Source organism: Ceratotherium simum, chromosome 1 (genome assembly GCF_057802395.1).
Source record: "Ceratotherium simum simum isolate JZ-2026a chromosome 1, ASM5780239v1, whole genome shotgun sequence".
Taxonomy (NCBI): domain Eukaryota; kingdom Metazoa; phylum Chordata; class Mammalia; order Perissodactyla; family Rhinocerotidae; genus Ceratotherium; species Ceratotherium simum.
The window spans coordinates 63,228,703-63,251,949 of record NC_141900.1 but is presented as its reverse complement, the minus strand read 5'-3'; the positions used below and the strand labels follow the sequence as shown (position 1 = coordinate 63,251,949).

Below are 23,247 nucleotides of genomic sequence, written 5' to 3'. Positions count from 1 at the left end.
CATATTTTCTATTGAAAAATGAACAAAAACAAAAAAAGTCCCAATAATTTAAAATGGAAACCAAGTGTATTCCTGGATTATTTCACCTGACCCAAACTTATTAATAAATTTAAAAAATTAAAAATAAAAAAATAGGTACAACTTTTGAAACGTTTCCCACCTAATTGAGACGCCAACTGGCATTGTTTAATAATATGGGTAACGTTCTCACATATGAATCCTAGAGATCAGGATCTCTGCATGCAAGAGAGAGGGAAGGTTAAAGGTGTTTTATTAGGGATATAGAGAAGCATCCTACCTTGAGTTTACAATTGCAGAAGTTTCGTAAAATATTAAATTCTTTTAATATGTTTGGGAATTTAAAAAAAAGAAACAGACTCAGTTTTACTAAGTAAAATTAAACACAAAAATATGTTGATTTTAAAAATCTATGCCCAATTTTGTTAGAATCATAATTTTGAGAAGGGAGCCAAATATTGCCAAATTCAGCCTTTAGTAGGACTCTAGGGAAAGTCTCATAAATTGATCTGGCAGCAAAATTTGGCCAATCATAGTTGAAATTCTGATAGCTAGATATTTAAGTATATTGGCTCGTGTTCTAAATACCATGAAAATCTACCAATTTCACACATATTTTTCATTTCTTGTAATTGGATTTTTAAATTTGCCATTGAAAAACGTCTATTAAATCTGGCATTAGCTCCCGTTTAAGACGCAACATACCCAAGCTTCATTTACTCATCCATTGGTATTCAGTGAAACAAATATTTTTCCCCCCAGTCTGTGTGATGAGGATGTAATATTTTAAATACATTTTTTAGAAAAACAAAACATTCAAGTAGTGAAATTTTTTTATATAATTTTGAGGGCTCTCTCTGCCTTACATACCCATATACCCTCTCACACACACAAATCCAGGCAGATATTAAATAAGCAGAATAAGCAAAGTTGGCCATGAAGTTCAACAGAATATTCTGTTTTTCTGTGGAAGCCACCCACAGACTAAATTAATATTATCAAATACTTTTAATGTTAATTTATTTACTCACAAATATTTACTGAGTACGTACCGTGTGCCCCAAAACATGTAAGTTTGTTTTATTTTGGTGTCTGAGTGTGTTCTTCCTTCCCACCCCCATTTGTACTAATATATAGCTTTTCCTTGAATAATTATCGCTTAAGAATATTTGAAAGTATACCATACCAGGACTGATAGTCTTTTCCTAGTTCTTTATGTTGAATATGATATTTATCTCTCCCTGTATTCTCACATATAGATGACACACAATGAATATTATTTTCTGTTAAGTCAGTCCAGTCTGAAGCGGAGGAAGCTTAGTAAGGAGACTGTAGAGCCTAATGAGCCTTGCCAATGGGCTAGAGTTTGGTGAAATTTCTTGTTTGGGTCCTGGGTAATATAGCAGACTGACTAATGAATTGCAGACTTTCTTGATATTCTTTATAGTAATTTAACTATTGCTTGGGTAATTAACTAATCTTTGCAAGATTGAGTGAAAAGAAAATACTCTTTTTTAGTGTCATCTCAGTTTATCTTCAAATCAGGGCACTTGACCAAAGGGCTATTTTTTTCTCTATTTATAATTTTTATTCATTTTTAAGCTACTGTTTTAAATTCAGATTAGTATTTTAAGGTTCTTAAAATAACTTTTGACATAAGACATATGCATGCATAAATATATATACAGAGACATTAGGATCATTAACAGTTATATATTTTGAGGTAATGTTTATATCTTTGTGGATGGGGAGGGCTACCAATAGACATATTCATCTAACTTCTATTCTTCTTTTAACGTTATGATTCAGCCTTACTTTCTATAAGTTCCTTGATCCTTTCAGCCCCCTGGCTGGTTAAGAACCCCTTTTCTTGCTCCCCAGATATCCCAAACATGTCTCTATAGTGACATAAAAGTTTATCAGTAAAACTATCAATGTCCTTACCTTACCTTATTGGTTTCCGTGCCCATCCCTGCCACTGCACTGTGGTTCCCTTGAGGCAGAGTCTGTGCCCCAGAGGCTATCAGAGTCCTTTACGTGTAGAGGGCTCAAAGGAGAGGTGGTCAACCCTGGGGTTTGCATATAAATATCCTGCCACACTTCTGGATAATTTACCTGAAAAGGGGGCAAAAAAGCCTGTATCTTCTGTTCTTCCTTTGTAATTATATTAAAGAATAGAGAAATGAGTGAAAACGTGTATAAATTTTTAAAAAAAGACTGAGAAGTACAGGTGGGGATGTTGAGGGTGAAAATTAGCACAGGTGAGTGAAGAAGATAGGGATGAAGGAGCAGAGAATACGTATGAAATGGAGGTCAAGCTATGTAAATATCAATAAATCTCAAAGCAAACAAACAAATAAGGTACTAGTCCCATAAAATCAAAACCAAACCCAAGTCCCTACTTCTTCATCCAAGGCCCTGCATTAGGCATCGTGGGGGAAATATTTCCAAGACACATCCCCTTGAGGACAAAACCTGGTCCTCAAGGAGCTGACTTTCTAGCGGGGGAGATGCCATCAACAGACACACACATTCTCTACCAGAACAAGCTCTCCCTGACAAGGCTATGAGAACACAGAGGAGGAGTGGTGGGCAAGTTTCACTGAGTGGGAAGTAGTTGAACTGACCGTCAAAGAAGGTGAAACACGGAAAGTTAGAAAGAAGATAAAAACATGAGATACATAATAAAACATTGAACAAAAGCAAAGTCAGAAATAACCCATGGATTCAACTGTGAACAAGAAAAGGAAAAGGAATAGTTGAAAACAAAGGCTGGTTTCATATTAGTGTAGTTCTGACTGAAGAAACTAGAATGACCTTAAATGTCCTAGACTAAACAGGAGTTGGAACAACAAGATGTAATGCTGAGGGGTTGAAAGATGAAAGGGTTAGATGAGGGCTGGAAGGCAAAAGATGCCTTGGTGAGGGTTATTTCCCTTAGAATTTGAGCACGTAGGTGTAACACTGACCTCTTCCATTTCAAAGGAGTCTAGTGCTTTGCCTGCAAGACGAGAGAAGCTCTTGAGCTTGTTAGTCTGAATCAAGTTCTCCTTTGGACTTCTGTCCTTGACTGACCCCTCAGATGCACAGGAAGGAGGATCCTGCTTGGCTAGCATGGATGAGTGAGGTTTGCTCAGAAAAGCTTGGGGAGGATGATGCGGTATCAAGTCAACACAGGTTTGGAGAGACCGATGCTCTGCTGAAGGAGACAGATGACTTTGGTCATGGTTGTTTGTCGTAGCTGGTAACTCTGCTCCACACTGCCCTGGTTTTGCAGAGGGAAGGGAAAATTTGTCCCTCATTTTCAATGACTCTGACGCTTCTGGGTTACAATCCCTCCTAATGTTCTGCTTTGAAGCTCTCCTGAAAAGTTCACCCATTCTTCTTTGATGATCTTTGGCTCCACTCACTGAGGTTCTTTGCACACTTTTTCCTCCATCTTTCTCTTCAGCTTTGTTTTGCAGAATGTTAACATCATTCAGCAAAGATGAAAAGGCATTGGCCACATGGTCCAGGATTTCCAACTGTCGGAAACGGCCTGAACAATACAAGGAATACATAATTTTAGACTGGGTCTTTTCAGTAAAACTGCATTAATATAGTCTAAACTGAAGAAGTTGGTTAACATGTGATTTTCAAGATGGGAAGGACTTTAAGCTCTTGGAACTCAAGTTGTTTTCAGTACCTGCCACTGGATATTGTGGAGGTGATTCCCCTGCATAATGAGATATCACTATGTTAGGGGAAAGCAAATGCCTTTTATATTTAGTTGAATATGCATAACTATATGGATTCATATATGTATTAATTCATAAAAACTATAGGCAAGGATGAATCTTGAGTTTAATCTTGTGTATTAAACTAAATGTCAGAGGGTGAACCCAGCTCTTTCATATGAGGTGAACTTGAGTATTCTTCCACAGTTTTAGGTGGTAGATATTCTCATCATCACCTCTATCATCTCTGTCTATACTGCCACTTGAGAGTGTGGAAAGATCATGGCACGTGGAGTCAGAAGCATGGATCCAAATCCCGGGTCAACCACTCATAGAAGTATGACCACGAAGTAAATGAATTAATAGATACATGGTGCTTAGCCTTGTGTCAGGCACATAGTAAATGGTCAGTTTCTTCATCTGGAGAACGAGGGTAATAATCCTGTCTTGTGTATCATATCTCACATCTGTTGTGAAAAGCACAATGCTATATAAATACCAGCTGCTAAAATTATAAATGTGCAAGACTCAGGAAAGGAATATATTATCCTCAGTCATCCAAGAGAGGATAGCCATTAATGTGAAAACCCATTTGCCTTTCCAAACAAACCAGCTCCTCAACTTGTATGCCTTTCTGGATGATCTAGTCTCAATCATTTAGGCAATATGCAAATATTGACTTAATTAGCATATTGGGGAGACCTAATGCAGCAAGGGCTAATTTGGGGACACATTGCTACTTTGAAAATAATGGTGAAAAATATTTTTGGTATCTCCAGATAATAAAACCAAAGTAATGGAAACAGAACATTTTGTTTCTATTACACAGCCTTCTCTCAACCCCAGTGATAGCATGCAGGGTTGCATAACTCAGCCATGGCAAAGGCCACATCGGTGGGTAAGGATGCTGTCCTCTGTTCTGTTGTTTGCACCATCACAGCAATGCTACTGACTCTTCCATGAGCGTCTCTTTGTGTTTGTTTCCTTCACTTGAAAGGGGAAGATATTGACTATTCATCTCTCTAATCCAAAAAAACGTGATGGGCTTCTCACAGAGCAGCATGATATTCTTTCAAGATCTAGAGAAACTCTTGGGTTCTGGATGCTTTCAGAAGCATTCTGATTACATTTCCCCCTAAATTTAGCTTTAGTTGAAGCTAAATCTCTTTTGTGAGCCCAAGGGTATGACCGAGTCATAATTCCTCTTTTATGATTGTCTTAACATCCATCCTATAGGAGATTTTATACTTCGACTAAGATAAATCCTAACAATTTAATTGGTTCAGTCAATTCAGAGAACACAATAGTGTGAAGCAATGGATGAGTGTTTTTTTTTTTCCCCTTGGGTAGACTGAACAACGAACCAATTGATTCTCATCTCCTCAAGTTTGAACCTTTTGTATTGACTTTGAATGAGACATACTTTTCCATTCTGTTTTTAGAACAACAAACTAATTTTATTATTCTTCGTTTTACATTTGACCTTCTCAGCTTTCTTGAATCAAAAGTGTGCTGGTAAGTATTGAGTGAGAATAGTTACCATGCAGTTAGTGTAAGTTAGCACAGCGTTAAGTGGTGGGAATAAGAGTAGGCCTGCAATCACAGGATCAGGGGCCAACCTGTCCTCTATAATCCATGTGTCAATTTCATCTGTAAAATGTTTACTTCACAGATCAGCTCAAACACTCCTCAAACATTTGTAAGTATTATTTTTCTCCCCCAATAAAGAATTGATCAAAGAACTTGCATCTACACGTGGCTTGGAGGAGGAGACAACAAAAAATGATAGTAATTTCTTCCCAAAGGTAAAGAAATGTTACATTGCAACACATTTACATACTCTTTTTAAAAAATCTCATTGCTGAGATTTTTTTAGACCCACATCACCCACAGGAAAACAGAGGAAACAGAAACTAAAATTAAAAATCTAAGATATTTGTTTGAGGGAAATACTTTCTCTCACTTGACTTTCCTTTCAGTGAATTTATTTATTTAAAAGAACTTATTTCAGAAATAGGGTTTTGGCATTTTCCCTGGTCCAGAATTCTGCAAATTCTATTCCATGGAAGAGGTGTTCCTCAATGTTCCTCCAAGAGGGGTTCTACATTTAAGAGATTTTGAAAACGCTGCACTGCATCCCCTCTAGGAGACTGAGAGTGCACCTCAGCACATTAAACAAATCCTGCAGTAAATAAACCTGTTTAACTGCAAGACATCTTTCCCTCAAATTATTTGAGCATAGTACACACACCCCAAGAATAGCCATAGTAATGTCCTAGAGAAAAGTACTCCACTGACCACCAGTTGGGAAAAAAATAGCGGCATGCGTGACAACTAAGAGGTTTAGGCATAACTAATCCACAAATCTGGAGATATGACAGATTAATAACTATGTCTTATAGCTTATGTTGGAACAAGTAGTGTTCCAAGCTCATAGATGAGGAAATTAAGGTTTCACCTAGGGACCTTATGATAAGCCTTGTCAGATCTTGGTTTCTCTGCCTCCTGGGAGTGTGACTACGGTACCTATTAGTGCTGTTCACCAGTCTTGCCAGTTTTATTTCTTCTGGGCATATGGTAGGATTGCACATTCTCACCTCTTTAGGGTTAAGTGTGGCCACGTGACTTATTTTGGACAATGAAATCTGAGCAGACCTGACATGTATAAATTCTGAGCAGAAAGATTTAAGAGTCAAATGTGGTTCTCCATGTCCACCTTTTCTCTGTCATTGCAACCAGTGACATTCCATATGGTGGGGCCAAGTCCATAAATGCAGACAACATGGAGCAGATCTCCCTTCCCCCATACATACACACCAACCTTCAGTGGACATGTAGAGTGACCAAAACATAAACTTTACTGTTTTAAGCCACTGTGATAGAGGGGTTGATTGCTACTGCACGTATCTCCCAGACCATCCCTCCTAATACTGTGGCTCATCTGACCGCTCACTGCCATTGCTGATGCCACATGGTCCTCACTTACTGTACAAGTCAGGGTTCTCAATGTCCATTCGCTGCTTTTGAGCTTCAAGAAAAACACGGATATCGATTCCTCTGGCTGCTGAGCCACAACCCAGGAATCTGGCTGGGATTCGTGTGCAGATGTCTGGCTCGTCAGCACCAAACCCCAAATCCAAGAGAATCTCCACTGGATCTTTTTCCCAAAATTCCAGCCATTCGGGAACGCTGCAGTAAAAATAGGAATATCTTTATCTATTAACAGTTTAGTTAGCCAAAAGCCATTTTTTTCTAGTCACCTCAACCACCCAGGCATCCAGAAATTAAATGAGAGAGGAATCTGAGTAGACAAAAAAATAAGGGGACATTTACTAGAGCTCATATATACTTACTTAAAGGACAGTCCATCACCCCCACTCAGGGATTGCTTGCCTGTACCTTACATGCAATACTAATGAATTTACTTATTCTGCTTTCCGTTATACAATAGGCAAATGTTAAATTAGATATATCCGGGAGACTGTGGAACAGAAGCCAGAGGCAGTGCACTGACAATCACAACGAAATGGTAGTTGACGGCAATACGAAAAAGAAAAAAAACTGGAAACGGTAGACTCAAAGAAGGATATTTTCAAAGATTATCAGCCTGGGGCTTCCTCAGCTACACAAACCTGTTGAAGATATCAGTAAATGCAGACTACAAGGACTGATGTTTACAAACAATGATTTTAAGTTCCTGGGGAGGGTTAGAATATGTTCTGTATATTTTTGGACTTGGCTGAGAAACAAGAAGTGCTTTTGTCAAATTGTTTTATTCAGCTTTGGCACTTAAAATGACAACCTTCAGTTATCTGGAAATTATATTTACGTATACCAACTCATTTCCCAATTACTGAACTTCTTGGTGACTCTGCTATTGGCCTTTTAAAATTCATGGACTCTCTGGGAATCAGAGCTTTTGATGAGGTTTTCTTAGGTTTGCTCAGTTCTTTTGTTGAAGTTCGTTTGCCTTTACACTGCATACAACACTAAGCAGCTTATTTCAGGTAGTCTGGATAATTTTACTTTCATGACTCCATCACTTAAATTGGATTAATTACAATTCATTTATTTAGCCATTCACACATTCAACAATGGCCACCTAGAGTCTCACTGGCAGGCCCACTTACAGGACACCACCCAACATCACGTTCACACTCTCTAACATGATGTAAGGATCTGGGGCTTTGCCTCCTGGTTCCAACGAGGAAGAAAAGATTTGTTTGCTTTATAAATAGGGACATGCTCTATGTATCTTTTTACATCTTGCTGTTTTCACTTAAAAATATGACTTGAAGATCATTCCATGTTAGTGTACATATCTTTACCTATTCCTTTTATCACTGTATAGAATTCCATAAAATGAGTGGGCCAATGGTTTATTTGGCCATTTCCCCATTGAAACACATTTAGTCTAATTTCACTAACTCTTTTATATTGTATTTTGTTCTATTTTATGAACAGGTTCTTATTGTTGGATCTTAGAAAATCCTTTATTCATTCTCTCACCCATCCATTCAACAAGTATTTCTCAAGTGCCTATTTATAATTTCATGAAATCCATTGTTGCACAGAATGATTTCTCTGGATGAAAAGTGCCTGGAAATCACATACCTTTGTGGTATACTTGCTGCAGAATGGCAAGAGTTGAAACTGGTCCCTCTGGATAGGGTGGGAGTTTCTGAAAACTGATGCAGAGATCTACAGTGGGTGGGAGGGAAATACCAACAATGAGATGAGATGTGTTGATTTAGATTGTACCCTGGGAGGTCATTGTGAATCTTTCTCTTCCAGAGCAAACATTTGCATTTCCTCTTCATTTCTAATAATCCCATAATGGCCACGCCTTTGAAAAAGAGACAGCACACAGCCAAGGAGCTGCTCCTCTTTTCAAGAGCATTGTGTTACAGAAGGTGTGAGAATTTAAGTGTTAGGTGCCCACTAGTGCTCATTATAAAGGTGATAGAATGTCTCACTTATGACAGATGGCAAATCACTGGGGAACCTTTTAGGAATACAGCTTTGCTAGGCACCAACTTTCGGGAAGAACTTAAAATTATGTGATGAAAGAGGTACAGTGAGCAGCCACTGAAGTGAGTCTGCATTAATTCTCATAATGGTGAAGGATTTCATATGGCATGGTTAACAATCTTTAAGTGCTGTCTCCAGGGCTCCTGTGGCCACCCATATGCAACAGTAACAAACTCCTTTACTATCTCAAAATCAAGTGTCACTCTATCTAAATAGTCCTGTGTTGCAAGTCATTTGAAAGTGTTTCCAAACAGAATGGAACCCTGTTATAATATGGTTCAGTTTTATATAGCTCAGATATACCATAGATACATCTAGCCTTATCAAATATAACAGCTGGTTGGCACAACATTGGAATTTATCAAAGAATGCAGTGTAGATCCAGTTTTCCCAAGGAGACCAAGTTATTCTACTTAGGCTCCTGAATTTGCCTTAGTCTTGTCCACATGTAGTAAGAATAGCTGGGCTCTGCCTCTTTGTTCAATTGCTTCTCTGCATTAAGGCCAAGAAAGCCCATGTTTCTGAATAATAAAGACTCTTGTTGTAACAGTTGAGCTTGCTGGGAGCCTTGAAGACAGGTAGAAGATAGCCTTTCACTTACTGCCTCACCTCAGTTTGTGTTAGGCCTGCCACGATTTCTGCTTCACTCTGGGTGTGAGGCTCACACTTTATTTTGTAAGGTTCAGCAGAGCTACCCAGACACTGCCCTGGTTTTGAATCCAGGAGAATCCACGTGTATCACGGTTCTAATCAAGCCGTGGCAGCATGAGTAAGTCACCGACCTTGGCTCTCATTTTCCTTTGCAACAAAATGAAAGAGGTGCTTGAGAGATTTCTGTGGTCCCTCATGGCTCTATGATTCTATGAGTAGCAAACACAGCTAATTCTTTAAGAGGGAAAAACTATGACAAAGTAGATTTTAGGTGTGAATTGGTAGGAGTTGGAGGGATACAGTATTGAATATTTGGTTTTCAACTAGTTGGAATTATCCTGAAAATGCAAGGGTGGCTGAAGCACAGGAAGCAGAGTTCTCAGCCTCAAAAAGCTCACAGTCTATTCCAGGGGTTCTTAAACTAGAGCATGCCTTAGAATCACCAGAGGGCTTGCAAAAACATGGATTTCTGAATCTTACCTCCAGATTTGCTGATGCAGCATATGTGGGGCGGGGCTTGGAAATATACAATTCTATTAAGTCCCCAGGTGATGCTGATGTTGCTGTTTGGGACCTCTTTGAGACCTAGTTTATCCTCATCTTAAGAGACTCTCACTGCTTTCTACCTAACATTGGAAATTGTATGTACTGTTCAGTGAATAGCATGATGATTAATAACGTTGGTAATGTGAAAATATGAATGTAACTCTTATGAGCAGACCCTTATAAACAGTTGAATTGTAGTAGAATGCCATTTATGCATATGTCTTAATTAAATTCCACCCACCCCCCGCCCACCCAGTAAGCATTTGTTGATTTAATTTGCTTACTCCTTTATGACATTTAATGAACCTCTGCTTCTCTAAAGGCTAGTGAAAACATTCTAGGCACTGTGGCTAAACCAGTGACAAGATCCCAAGATCCATGGCATTATTAAGAAACTTTCTCACCTCCATTTCATTTTTGAAAGATCTGGCTGTAAAATACTGGAGTGAAGGAGCACTGATTCTGCCACCTACCTCATGTAGTCTTTCACAGTCATTTGAACTATTCCTTGTTCGTGCAAAGAAACTGCAACAAAAAAAAGGAGAGTTGGACTTAATTTCCTTTTATCACATGGAAGATTTTCTCATCCTCAAATGAACCAACACATGATTGATTTCCATGTCCAAAATTGTGTAGGCATGAGCTACAAGGCATCTCTGTAGTGAACAAGACAGAATGTAATTAATGGCTAAATTGTGTGACAAGCACTTGAAGAAATGTGGTACTTGCTTGGTGAAGAGGAAAGTCAGTGGCAAATGAAGTAGGGAGCAAAGGTTTCATGGAAGAAGCAGTAATTATCTTGGATTTTTAAGAATGGGGAGAATTTGTTGAATGGAAAAGAGCTGTTGCCATGAGAGAAGAGTGTCTATAGAAAGTGTCTAAAGGACAATGACAGGGCTAGTCTGACTAGATCACAGGGCATTTTGAAATATCTCTCATGGTACATAAGGATGAGGAGCAAGGATGGAGACAGGCAAAAGAATACATGAAGGACCCAGCATTTATTGAACATCTTCCATTTATTTCAATCATGAATGAATCTGATTCATGATTCCAATCCAGATCATCCAATCCCTACAACAGCCTTATAATTGAGGACCTATCCTTATTTTTCAGATAATGAAACTGAGACCCACAGAAGTTGAGTAATGAACCCATGATCACAGTCAAAAGTAGCAGACATACATCTGACAAGGGGTTGATCTCCATAATATATAAAGAACTCACACAACTGAACAACAAAAAAACAAACTACCTGATCAAAAAATGGGCAGAGGAAATGAACAGACACTTCTCCAAAGAAGATATACAGATGGCCAAGAGGCCCATGAAAAGATGTTCAACATCATTAATCATCAGGGAAATGCAAATCAAAACAACGCTAAGATATCACCTCATGCCCGTTAGAATGGCTATAATCACCAAGACAAAAAACAACAAATGTTGGAGAGGATGTGGAGAAACAGGAACCCTCATACACAGCAGGTGGGAATGCAAACTGGTGCAGCCTCTATGGAAAATGGTATGGAGATTCCTCAAAGAATTAAAAATAGAGATGCCCTATGATCCAGCCATCCCACTACTGGGAATCTATCCAACGAACCTGAAATCAACAATCCAAAGACGCTTATGCACCCCTATGTTCATTGCAGCATTATTCACCATAGCCAAGAAGTGGAAGCAACCTAAGTGTCCCTTGACTGACAATTGGATCAAGAAGATGTGGTATATATATATATACAATGGAATACTACTCAGCCATAAAAAAAGACAAAATCGTCCCATTTGCAACAACATGGATGGGCCTGGAGGGTATTAAGTTAAGTGAACTAAACTAGAAGGAGAAAGACAAACACTGTATGATCTCACTCATATGTGGAATATAAACCAATACATGGACAGAGAAAACTGTATTGTGGTTACCAGGGGCTATGGGGGTGGGGGAGGGGGGGTGGGCACAAGGTGTGAAGGGAGACATGTATATGGTGATGGACAAACAAAAGTGTACAACCCAAAATTTCACAATGTTAAAAACTATTAAATCATCAATTAAAAAAAAAAAAAACAGAAAGAGGAGTTTAGATGTATGTGTCAGGACATGGAAAACCATGAAAGGTTTTTGAGCAACAAGTAAATGTGAGAAGGATAACGCTGAAGGTCCATTTGCCTGGTTAGTGTGGCTGAGGACAGAAGGTAAGAGCTGAATGTTGGCTGTCAGAGAGGCCCATTCAGGGGCTGTTGCAGTATTCAGAACCTGTGTCATGACATAACATTGTGGCAGACAGCTGCGGAAGGAAGTGTCCAGAATATGGGCAAATTCCTCAGAAGATTCACCAGTCTTCCCATTTCCTCTCACTTGTGGCTCTCCTAGGTGCAAATGTGTGACATGGATAAATCTGAAAAGTGTTATCACCCTGCACTTCCATGAGAACGTGAAGTTTTTCACCATAAGAAAGATAATACAGATTGGGAGAAATTACGACCGAAACATATGAAAGAAGGCTGAAAATAGTAAATGGCCTTTCAGTCTGGAGCCAGAGTTCTTGTCTGAGGAGGGGTCTATGAATAAATCTCAAGGTATCTGTGAACATGTCTCTGAATGCTGAATTTTTGGAGTGGAGATAAGAATACCCATAGTTTTCAGCTGTTTCTTTCAAAGGCTCAGTGACCCTGCCGAATGGAAAAGGAACACTGGTCTAGAAAGAAAAAGACTAGAGGTATATTATTGAGATGTGAGCAAATAGTGGATTCTTAAGCCCAGAATACATGACTACCTTTTAAAGAGGTAGTGAGCGAACAGATACAATTAACATCTGCCCTACAAAACAAATGGAACTCTATCATCACAAGAGTCATATAGGGTGAAAAATATAAACCTGTGATAAAGGATTAAGAATAGAGTAGGGATATAAATGGGCTCTGTGCTATCACTCACATCCTGCTCCCACAGCAGACATCATTAATCAATTACATCACTTTCTTATAGAGCCTAGACAGGCTCTCAAAATTGCCAGGAAAGCCACTGAATGAGATGAAGCTTATTTGCCATCCTTTGTTTAGAATAAACTTTATAAGTGGGTTTTTGAGAAAAGCGGTAATTTGGGGGTCCATATCCAAACTTTAGAAATCGCTAACTTGAAGAGAATACATAACTGCTTCATAAAACATTCTAAGGAGCCACTGCCAAGCATGGAATATCAAGGTGAATGATCATTATTATGACACAAATGTGACATTTCTTAAATGTCCTATGTGACATCTGGTGACAAATATTGATGTAAGTTAAAATATCTGACTCAAACCTATGTACCAAGTTAGAAATGAACTTGGAACCAAAACTCCAGTCTTTTTTGCCCATTGGGTCAGTGGTTTTAAAACTTTGGGTTTTAGCAGAGGAATTCTTTTGCAAAGTTCTAATAATTTAAATAGATTAAAAGGGAGCTATTCTACAGTCTTCTCCCATTTAGCTCTTCTTTCACCCTACAAGGCACCTCCAAGATCCAGAATTTGAAAAATATCATCTTTTCGGTACCACATCTCTCACGTAGGCAGGCATTGCTAATCCACTGCAGCACTCTGACTCACCGAACTCTCTCAGTCTCAGAGCATCTCAAACCATAAAGCCACTGCCAATTGATTGAAGTTGTCATGTGAGAGAAAGCCTATTTGCCACTTTATTACTCATGTTATAGATGCAAGCGTAGTATAATTTTCAATAGTCATATTGTAATGACTTGATGCCATAATGAATTAAATAATCTTGCCCAAAATAGAAGGTAAAATAAATATTTATCATTGTAAGCAAAATTTTTCTATTTCTCCCTGCCCCCTTTCCTGCCACCACCACCTCCATCTATAGCTTTGCACGGAACTCCCAAAGGCAGGCTCCATTTGTGCCTGGTTAGCTCATCATCGAGAACTCTGGAATTCTGAGCACCTCTTCTCTCCAAAACGTTCCATGGTTCTAGGACATTGGCTGCATATTCTGCCAGTAACACCACTCTTGCCATTGCCTCAGTCTTTTCTGGTTGTCTGCTATTGTGCTGGATTTCCTAGAAATGAATGAATGTGTATATTCAGGCTAGAGGTCTGGCATTGTGGCCACAGTGAATTGCTCCAACTGCCAGAGAGGAAATGATCCATTTTCAGATATTGATGAGAAGAGTTAGCTCAGCCTTGCTGAGTTTTCAAAAACCCTAGCCCTGAAGAAAATGTAGTCACCCAGAAAAATCCACAGCCCTTCACCCAGGGCATCTTCATTAGATTCTAGTACCCATGCAGATCCAGAGCCACACTCCATGGACCACACCCCACAGCCCTGCTGTTGATGTTCAGGAGCAATCTGGTTGCCAGGAAACCAAGGGGAGTCCCCAAGAGAAAAAGAAGGCCCTAAAGGCAACATGTGGCCTAGGGAATGTGCAAAGTGGACTCTGCTGGGTCACAGGGGAGGAGTTTTCTGGTCTGATGACACATATGAAAGCCATAAACAGTTTTAGCACCAGCTGAGGAAAGGGCTTTCCCACCTTCCACCTTACTGTGCCCTGTAAGGCCTGGCCATCACTGACAATTAGGGGATGGGCAGGATGTTTGACCCCCCTCACCTGAATCCCACCCTCACTGATGTTCAGATACAGTGTGTACATCCTTTGTTAGACTCCTGTACTCTTTCCTCTTGATTTTGTTTAAAAAGACACAAATGTCTATCTCCATCCAATACCTTCAGACATAGCCTTCTCTGCTGCCAAGCTTACATTTTGGAGAAAACCAAGCCAGGGAAAATTGATATAATTTTTTAAATTCACACGATAAGCCTGTTTTTAAAAATTGTAATAAAATTATTAATTAACTAGGTTCACTGCTTGATTTTCTTTTTGCATTCCTGGCTCCCTGGGTCCTTGGAGACCAAAGGGCATTTTCACATTACTGTATTCACTTCCTGTTGACTGCGGGAGCAGCGACTGGCCTTTCCAGATTTGGATCCAGGCAGCTGAGAGTCTTGCACAGGCCAGTATGAAACTATTATTCTTTGCCTGTTGGAGGGTTTTTTTGGTTTAATTTTGTTTTTGTTTTTTTCCACTTTGCTAGTTTGTAAGGTATATTTCCTGGAGCCTGAGGACGGGCTTGTCAGAGTCAGGTCCTTGCTTCCTTTTGCCTGTTTCCAACGATGAACCTGAACCGAGAGGCACAAGCTGGTGGCCCAGTTTCACCGGTACGGGGACTCCTAGACTTTCCTTAGAAGCCAGAAGGTCCAGCAGCACCAGCCCAGGACCCTTCAGGCAGCAGTCTGTTGGAGACAATGTGCTCTGCAATTCTCTGCAGCCTCTGTCCTGCCTGCTTGGTTCATTCGTGGTTACCCTCCTCGCTCCTGGGTGTGCTACCTCTGACCAGAGCAAAACTTTGACACCTAGGGAATGCCACAACGGGACAAACAAACTGCTCCGGGTTACCCTGGATTTCCTCAAGCTTCTGAAGGCTCCACGCTTGAGGCTGCCCCAGGTAGAAGGTGGGACCCTTACAGATGGCCTGTATATACCACGTAAAGCTTGCTTGCTAGGGCCTCCTTTGTACCTCACTCACTTCTCTGGTTGCTTAGTTTTGATATTTTCTCCAACTGTTTTCCCTTCCAAGATACCCTTATTAAGTTTTTAAAACCAGATTTTACTCTCTCAAAGCATTGGAGGATGAAAAAAGAAAAAAAAAATTAATACTCCTACTATTCCCAAGTTTCATAAGGGTTGATTTGAAGGAGAAGTGAAGCAAGAAAACCAGTGTTCCCTGCTCTACTCGATACACCCCGTCGCATGGGTTAAAATGCCAGTCCTGATTCCCTTTCAGATACTTGAGTCTCCAGCCACCCTCCCGACTGTTAGGTGGACTTCTGCCATCTGAAGCAGCAGACACCACACTTAACCCTGCAAAATGTATTACTGGAGAAGATGCAGTGAGATAGGCAGAAGGCACTAATTAGCACCTTTATTGGCTTAGAAAGCATTTTTTATTTTGGTTTTCCTAAGCATTTCTGACTGATTCATGGAAGACATTTGGTTCTTTGGAATATCATCCAATAGACTAATCAAATTACATTTTCACAGGGCTCTACAGTAATAGCATTCTGCAGCTTTCTGTATATTTAACTCCTGCGTGACCAAGGCTCTTAGCAGAGGCAGTCAGCAGGGTTTATTTGTCTCAGGTGACATATTATTAATCCCTGTTCTTACAAAAAAAGAGACTCTTCATCCTCCCTGACACTCATGTTCAAAATCTTAAAGCCAATTGTAATGCTTTGCTCTTCTTCTCCCACGTATCTGTTTATTTTCCAGAAGCTGTTGCCTCCTCCTCTCCATCCCACTGCTGACACTCAGACCAAGCCCCCGTCACCTCAAGCCTGAGGTCACAATAGCTTCTTCGCAAGGTGTGTACCTTTTTCCCATTGCCAGGATAAACACTGGAATCTGTCATTTCTCTTCTCAGAAACCATCCATAACTCACTACAAGAGAGATGGCAAACGTGTAACACCTCTGCCGGAATTCCCTAGTGCTGCGCCAATGGCGGCTATCACTTATTATTCACGACCCTGTATTAAGGTGAACAAAGATATGGCTTCAAAATCCTACTCAACACAGACCCCAGTTACAACTACCTATCCTTTGACTGGAACCTGAGATGACACATCTTTGCCATCCCTGTCCTAGGACATCAAGTGTGATTCCTTCTTTCTGTATTTTAAGGCGTTTATAACCTGACCATAACCTATTTAACAGAAAAATTTCTACCTTTGCTCCCTAGCATGAAACATTTCTCTAGTCTTACCATCTTCTGTATGCTTTCTTGCACACATTTAGTTTTCTTCTCATTCTGTGTCTTTGTTCAAACTCTTATTGCTTCCACCAAACGTTGTTGTCTTGCTTTGCCTGTTTTTCAAAACCATATCTCTTTCTGATTGACTAGCTCAAGTCTCACCTCTCCTTTAAAGATTTCTCAATCTGACTACATCATCTTCACTGTAGACCAGTTTTAGTAAGATCCTTGTGCTGATTAACTTTGGGGAAATCAGATGTGTTAGGGATGATTCCTGCCTCAGTGACATTTACAATTTTGTTAGGGATGCTGATCATATCCCTAATAATTTGAGGCAGCACAGACCAAATGCCATCTGGATAGAACCCATAATGGATGTGACTGATATTCAGAAGAGAGATTGAGTCTCTTGGTGCAGATGTCAGAAAGGGCTTTATAGAGAATATGGGACTTGAGTCAGGACTCAAAAGAAGGGCAAGGGGTGAACAGAACAGGAATGGCTTTAAGACAGGAGGAAGTGGATGAAGAAAGAAAAAGAACTAGGGATGTAATGAGAGAGAACAAGACTAGAGGGTCTTGTAGAAAATTGGTATAGGTTATATTCAGATTGTAATGGTTATGGAAAGTCAAAGTGACATTCTTGAGGGCACATTTCATTTTTGAATGTGTCCTTTACTTGGAAGTAGGGTCTTTGAGGATATAATTAGTAGAGGTAAGGTCATACTGCATTAGGGTGGGTCCTCAATCCTAAATCTAATGACTGGTGTCCTTATAAGAAGAGGAGAAGACATGCAGGGAAGACTCTGCATGAAGATGGAGGTAGAGAATGGAATGATGCAGCTATAAGCCAAGGAATGCCAAGGGTTGATGGGAGCCACAAGAAGTTAGAAAGAGACAAGGAAGGATTCTTCCCTAGAACCTTCATAGAGAGAATTACCTTGCTGACACTGTGATTTCAGACTTCCAGCCTTCAGAACTGTGAGAGAATAGATTTCTGTTTTAAGCCACCAAATTTGTTGTAATTTATTACCACTGTCCTAGGAACAAATGTGCCACTCTATGTCACACCAGGATGTACGGGTCTTTAGAGGATTTTCTCTCTTGCAGTGACTACTTTTCTTTCTCCTCTTCAGTTCCTTTCCATTTCACCACAGTTTTTCTCCCTGCCACACTCCCCACCACCTTCAGGTCACCAGTTTCTGGTACTGGTCTAGCTTCCACACTTCCCAGTGTGGCTCTTGGCTTCGCTGAATTCATTGTGCATGGATCTTATTGCAGCTAAAATCAGCACACACAGGGGCTAATAGAATGCCAGGCCTCAAGTTCCTCCGCCTGCTTCTAACCACCTGTGATCAAAAATCGTGGCCCTTGACTACTCCGTGCCCCAGATTCTTCACTTGCAAAGCACGAATGAACACCAGCCTTGTTACCACACTGCTTACGGAGTTTAAAACATGATAGATGAGAAAGGGCCTTGTAAAAGTGAGGCTCAATTAAACTTGTAAGAAGCTATTCCATTATTATTAAAAACCTCGCTGAAGATAAAGGACGTGGCATTCGAAACTCTGCATTCCTGATCTCAGAGCCACTTTGATACCCTTTCTTTCCTCCTGGTCTTCACCTCGTGTCTATGCCTTCATGCTTCATTAACTTGATTCAGAAGAGGAAAGCCATGATTTGCCTTTAACATCTGGGAAGTGAAGCTTTTAATACAGTTACTGACAACACCAGAACTGGTGCCAGGCCTCCCACCACCACCCGGGCCTGATGAAGCGTCAGGGGGATACTAAATGCTGGCTGTCTTTCTTAGGTTCTTGCCTTTTCTTGAGTCTGAACCATTATGAACAGAGGTAGTTCAATTCAACTTATTGGCAAACACTTTCAGAGATTTTGGTGTCGTGGGACTTTTACATTTAAAAAAATAAAGAAGCTTGGAGAAGGAGGAAATTTCAATGATACACTTAGTTCTTTGTTTTTTTTTTAAGTAGAAAATCCCAAATTTAAAGTGGTTTGTAGCCAATGGTCAATCTTAATTTAAATGGCAGTGGAGGAAGTAAAATAATTAAAACCAGCCAAGTAAGTAACAATTAGACTAATAATTTTTCCCTCTAATCATTAAACTCCTAATTTATGTCATTTTTTACATATATTATTTATGACATTTCATCAATTTTAAAACACACTTTTTTCACATTTCAACATTTATGAAATCAGGATGTGTCTTGCAGTCAGTGTTGCCTTTCATATATAATTGCCAGGGCTTGTTGTTTTATTTTCCTATCTGAGTGGTGCTTAAAATGTGAGAATTTTATGATTGAGGGGTCTTAGATGCTATAAAACACAATATTCCATGTAATGCAGATGGAAACCGTGAGACCCATAATTAAATTTCTTTTTCTTTTTATAATGTTCTTATCAAATCTCAATGTAACAAGTGTGATACATTTTCTGCCCCAGAAATACATACTTACAATGTTTGCTTTAGAATTCAGTCAATTGTTCTTTTTGAGAACAAATGCATCATTAGAAAGAGAGGACATAATTTTGAGATGGAAGAATAGAAAAGAAAGTAGATTTAGAAATAAAAGTACGATACAGTGTGAGGAAAAATTAAACAATTTCATTTCCATAATTAAATCCCTGCAAAATGTCCCCGTAGAACCCAGTGAGTTTTCTGCTACAGTCTGAGCTAATGATATGGCATGAGTCCTGGTTTCCAGCCCCCGACCTGCTGCTGGATAACACCTCTCCTTTCTGAGCCTCAGTCTTATATATCAAACAAAGCGATTGAGCTGGATGGTTTTTGAGATCTATTTCACTTCTAGGATCTCTGATAATTCTCATTTCAAGAAGATTTATTGGCACAGACATGTTAATACATCTCCTACTCAGGTCCACAAAGCATAACAGCTCCTGGGTTCCCTTATCTTACCAGTGTGGTCGACAACTTGCTGAAGGTTTTCATTTACGGAGACACTATAAAGAAACAAAAGTATTGCAAGTCAAAAATGCGTGTAAATAAATTATACTAAATTGTTTTTTAATTAAACAGACGAGAGTAAAGACAGAGTTAGGCTTTATTATGAAAGGACTTTTGGAAACCAATGAACAGCCAGGGACTGAAATAGTATTCTATTTTATACTTTTAAACTGATATATAACTTTTGCAGTAATGGAGTAATTCTTCAAGCACCCAGTTAAAATGTAAATCCTTACGTGTCACATCTTGCCCCAGTGGGGGGACTCAAATTATTTTCATGGATCTTTACAAGAGAAATGTACAAGGGCACAAAGAAACACTTACAAGAATCCAGAGTCCAGCCACTGCTGAATACTTTCTTGTTTGAAATCTTCTACAAATGAGAAAGAAACAGATCAGTCACTCAAAGCACAACCAGATAAAATGACTCTACCTCAGTATTCAGCCACCACCCAATAGCCCTATTGCCTACATATTTAGTCACATGTTTCCATAAGCTTATTCATTTTTCTCCCCAAGGCAAAACTTCCTGTTTTCCATAATCAGCCTTTCCTGAGTATGAAGTGTAAACTTGCCAAAAGACTGTTAACTTAAAAAAAAAGAAAAGAAAATGCGAAAAGGAAGAAAAATAAATCACCAAAAAGTAAGGGATGTTAGAATAATTTTAAAATTACCTGGTGTGAATAGGAAGGGTGAAAAAGCATACCAGACTTTTGTCTTTCTCTTGTTGGATACAAATCACCGTGGAGCCTCTCCTTATTGAATCACGACATTTCCCTAAGGCAGCTAGCCAGTGATGTTTATTTGCAAGGACTTCGCTGCCAGGTTAGAAACCAAATTTGCATTCATTTCAGGGACAAATTGCACTAGAGTCCCAGGATTGCCAAAGGCCCTGTGTTAAAAGGCACCAGTCTTTTAACCGTGGATCTTTATCACTGGCTCAAAAAATAGTCAACAGGCAAAAAGAAAAGGATATGAAGGCAGCATTTCCTGTGAAATATTTGTTTCCATTCTGGTTGGCTACAGGCTACTCTGGGCTGATTTTCTTTGACTTTATCCCACCAAACAATGAGGTACCTAAATTACTCCCTACAAGGTATCTGGTGAACATAAAAGGCCAGGTGGAGATGGGAGATGCTTATTCTTCTGTTGAGGTGCTATGAAGGGATAGAATGAATTCGGTGGTGAGCAAAGCAGAAAAACCATCAAACAGTTACATCACAGTGGAGGGATGAGTGTTGTCTTACTTATTACTCCTTGATTAAAATGATTACGGATGCAAGACCCAGCAAATAAGAGCCTTTCAATAAAGTGTCTGATGTCCTGAAGGAAGCCTCATGTCTCTGACATGCAGTCCACACAGCTTCAGGGTCCTAGGGGATTTAAGATGAAGGGACGTTGGAGGGGAAAGGGGCAGTGTTCATTCTTTAGTTGATCTATTTCCATTAGGACTGTCTGTGAGGGAAGCCAGAAGTGCCCATTTCATAGGAGTTTCTGGAATCATTCTGGGAATACTGGTAACTTCAAAGCCAAGTTCTTGCTCCAAAATCATTTGCCCGCAGCCAAAAGCCCCCACATTCCTCACCACCCACAGTAGGACATTTTCAAATAGGCCTGAGGGCCTGTTCTCACCTAGCATGGGGATGGTGAAGCTCTGGCTTTCCTCCTCAGAGCCAGGAGGCAGCTGCTCATCCAGGGGAGCCCATGCCCTCTTGGTGGACCTCAGGATCTCTCTCCTGCTCTTTTCCTGGCCTCCTTGGGGGTTGTCAGATTCATGCGACTTCTCCGCCATCATCGGAAAGTAATTCGGCAAACTAATTTTAAAACATACACACAAACAAGTCAGACACAATGAGCTCAGCTTTCCGGCTTGGCTCAGTGAGAAAGAGAAGACCAGAATGCTCACAGTCCAATGAGTGGATCCCGCTTCACAATCTTTGGGATCCTGGCTCATCCACCTGAGCCGAGTTCCCTGTTTCAATGCAGTGAAATGGTTCTCTGAATGGAGAGGCAGCTGGAGAGAGGGACATACATGTCCTTATCTGTCACCAGGCCACATCCATATTCTGGTGGTCTGAGATGTGGACAGAGAGCAAAGAAATTGGACTGGAAGACACACCCAGCCAAGTAGAAAGTTTAAAAGCATTGATTAACATAATAAGTATCCTTCAAATTTATCCAACAGTTACAGTATAAAGATATTTTTAGAGGCCCAAAATGTAAAAAATGAGGGCTTTGACAACAGATCAACCTAGCTGAGTCTCATCTCTGCAACTTATTGTGTGGCCCTGTGTAAATTGTATAACCTCTCTACATTCCTTTTGGGGAAAAATTGTACTGAATTTTAATAACTGTAAACCTCAGTGAAGTATTTACTATGTGCTAGATTCTATGCTGAATTCTATACATCTATTATTTAATTTAATTGTTAATGAAGGAAGTAATCTAATTGTCATGATTTTGTTTTAAATTGAAGAGCAGAGCGGTTAAGTTGCATAGGCAAAGCCACATGGCAGCCAGGATTCAAACCAAGACGCTGGACTCAGATGTGTTCCCACGACTATTAAGCTGTACTATCTACCCTATAGGGTGGGTGGGACAATTAGAATATTAATAAATATATTAGGCACATGGCACAAGAAGTATTAGCTACCCCCATTAGCTTATTTGACCTTTATTGACTTATGAGGCTCGTGGAGTCGGAGGAGGAGACAGAGCTTAGAGCAGCTGTGTACACTGTTCAAACTCCCTAGACTATCAGCATGTTGAGAACAAGGGTCTCCCTCTCCCCCATTTATGTGTCTATGGTATTTGACTGAATTCTCAGGACACAGAAGGTGCTGAATAAATATGTACAAAACTGGAGTAGCAAAGATAGGGCTCAAAACCACACTTGATAAGGAAATTCTTTCCATGGCATCTACTTGAATTTTCATTAGTTTATTCTTTAAGTTTACAGAAATAATCAAATATCTACTTCAGCAGCATGTCTTGCATCCCTAAACTTATGCATAATCACTATCACATGACATGTAGACCACCATTTCTAATCAGCATTTCAACAAGGCAAGTCACTCAGATTTATTGTAAACATTTGAATATTTTCATTTAATTATAGGTGAATATTCTAGGTGCAATTGGCAGTAAGAGTCTCCTTATATACTTTATATGTTAAAATTCTATCATTCAGTTGAAGTATAAATATACATTGATTGTTGTAATAATAAATTACTGCAAAAATTAATCACAATTGTGATGATTTTTAATTTTATGTAAAAAAAGCAATTACTAAGAAATTTATATTAGTCAAAAATTAGGGCAAAAGGTGGATAGTTAATATCTATATTAACAGTGAGTCTTTTAGTCAGCTAACGTTAGAAAGTTGACTTTAGGAATATCTTCTGGGCGCAAACAAATGTTCATAAAAATTTTGATGATAACAGGACAAAAGTAATACAGATAAGATTGTATTTCTAAACTTTATAGAATTGTTTGGTATACTAGAA

The 23,247-nt window shown here is 39.5% G+C and overlaps 1 protein-coding gene across 1 annotated transcript in view; it reads right to left on the bottom strand.

Moving 5' to 3' along the window:
* ITPRID1 (ITPR interacting domain containing 1) overlaps positions 1-21,554 on the bottom strand; it is a 76,719-nt gene extending 55,165 nt beyond the window's left edge. The window contains exons 1-7 of the mRNA XM_004418853.3: positions 21,374-21,554; positions 20,066-20,114; positions 19,694-19,737; positions 10,436-10,487; positions 8,349-8,435; positions 6,721-6,923; positions 2,988-3,556 (exon numbers count right to left, since the gene is read on the bottom strand). Of these exons, the coding sequence (XP_004418910.1) occupies positions 2,988-3,556; positions 6,721-6,923; positions 8,349-8,435; positions 10,436-10,487; positions 19,694-19,737; positions 20,066-20,114; positions 21,374-21,536 (1,167 nt within the window). The 5' untranslated portion in view covers positions 21,537-21,554. The remainder of the gene's footprint in view (positions 1-2,987; positions 3,557-6,720; positions 6,924-8,348; positions 8,436-10,435; positions 10,488-19,693; positions 19,738-20,065; positions 20,115-21,373) is intronic.
* Positions 21,555-23,247: the final 1,693 nt, after the last annotated feature.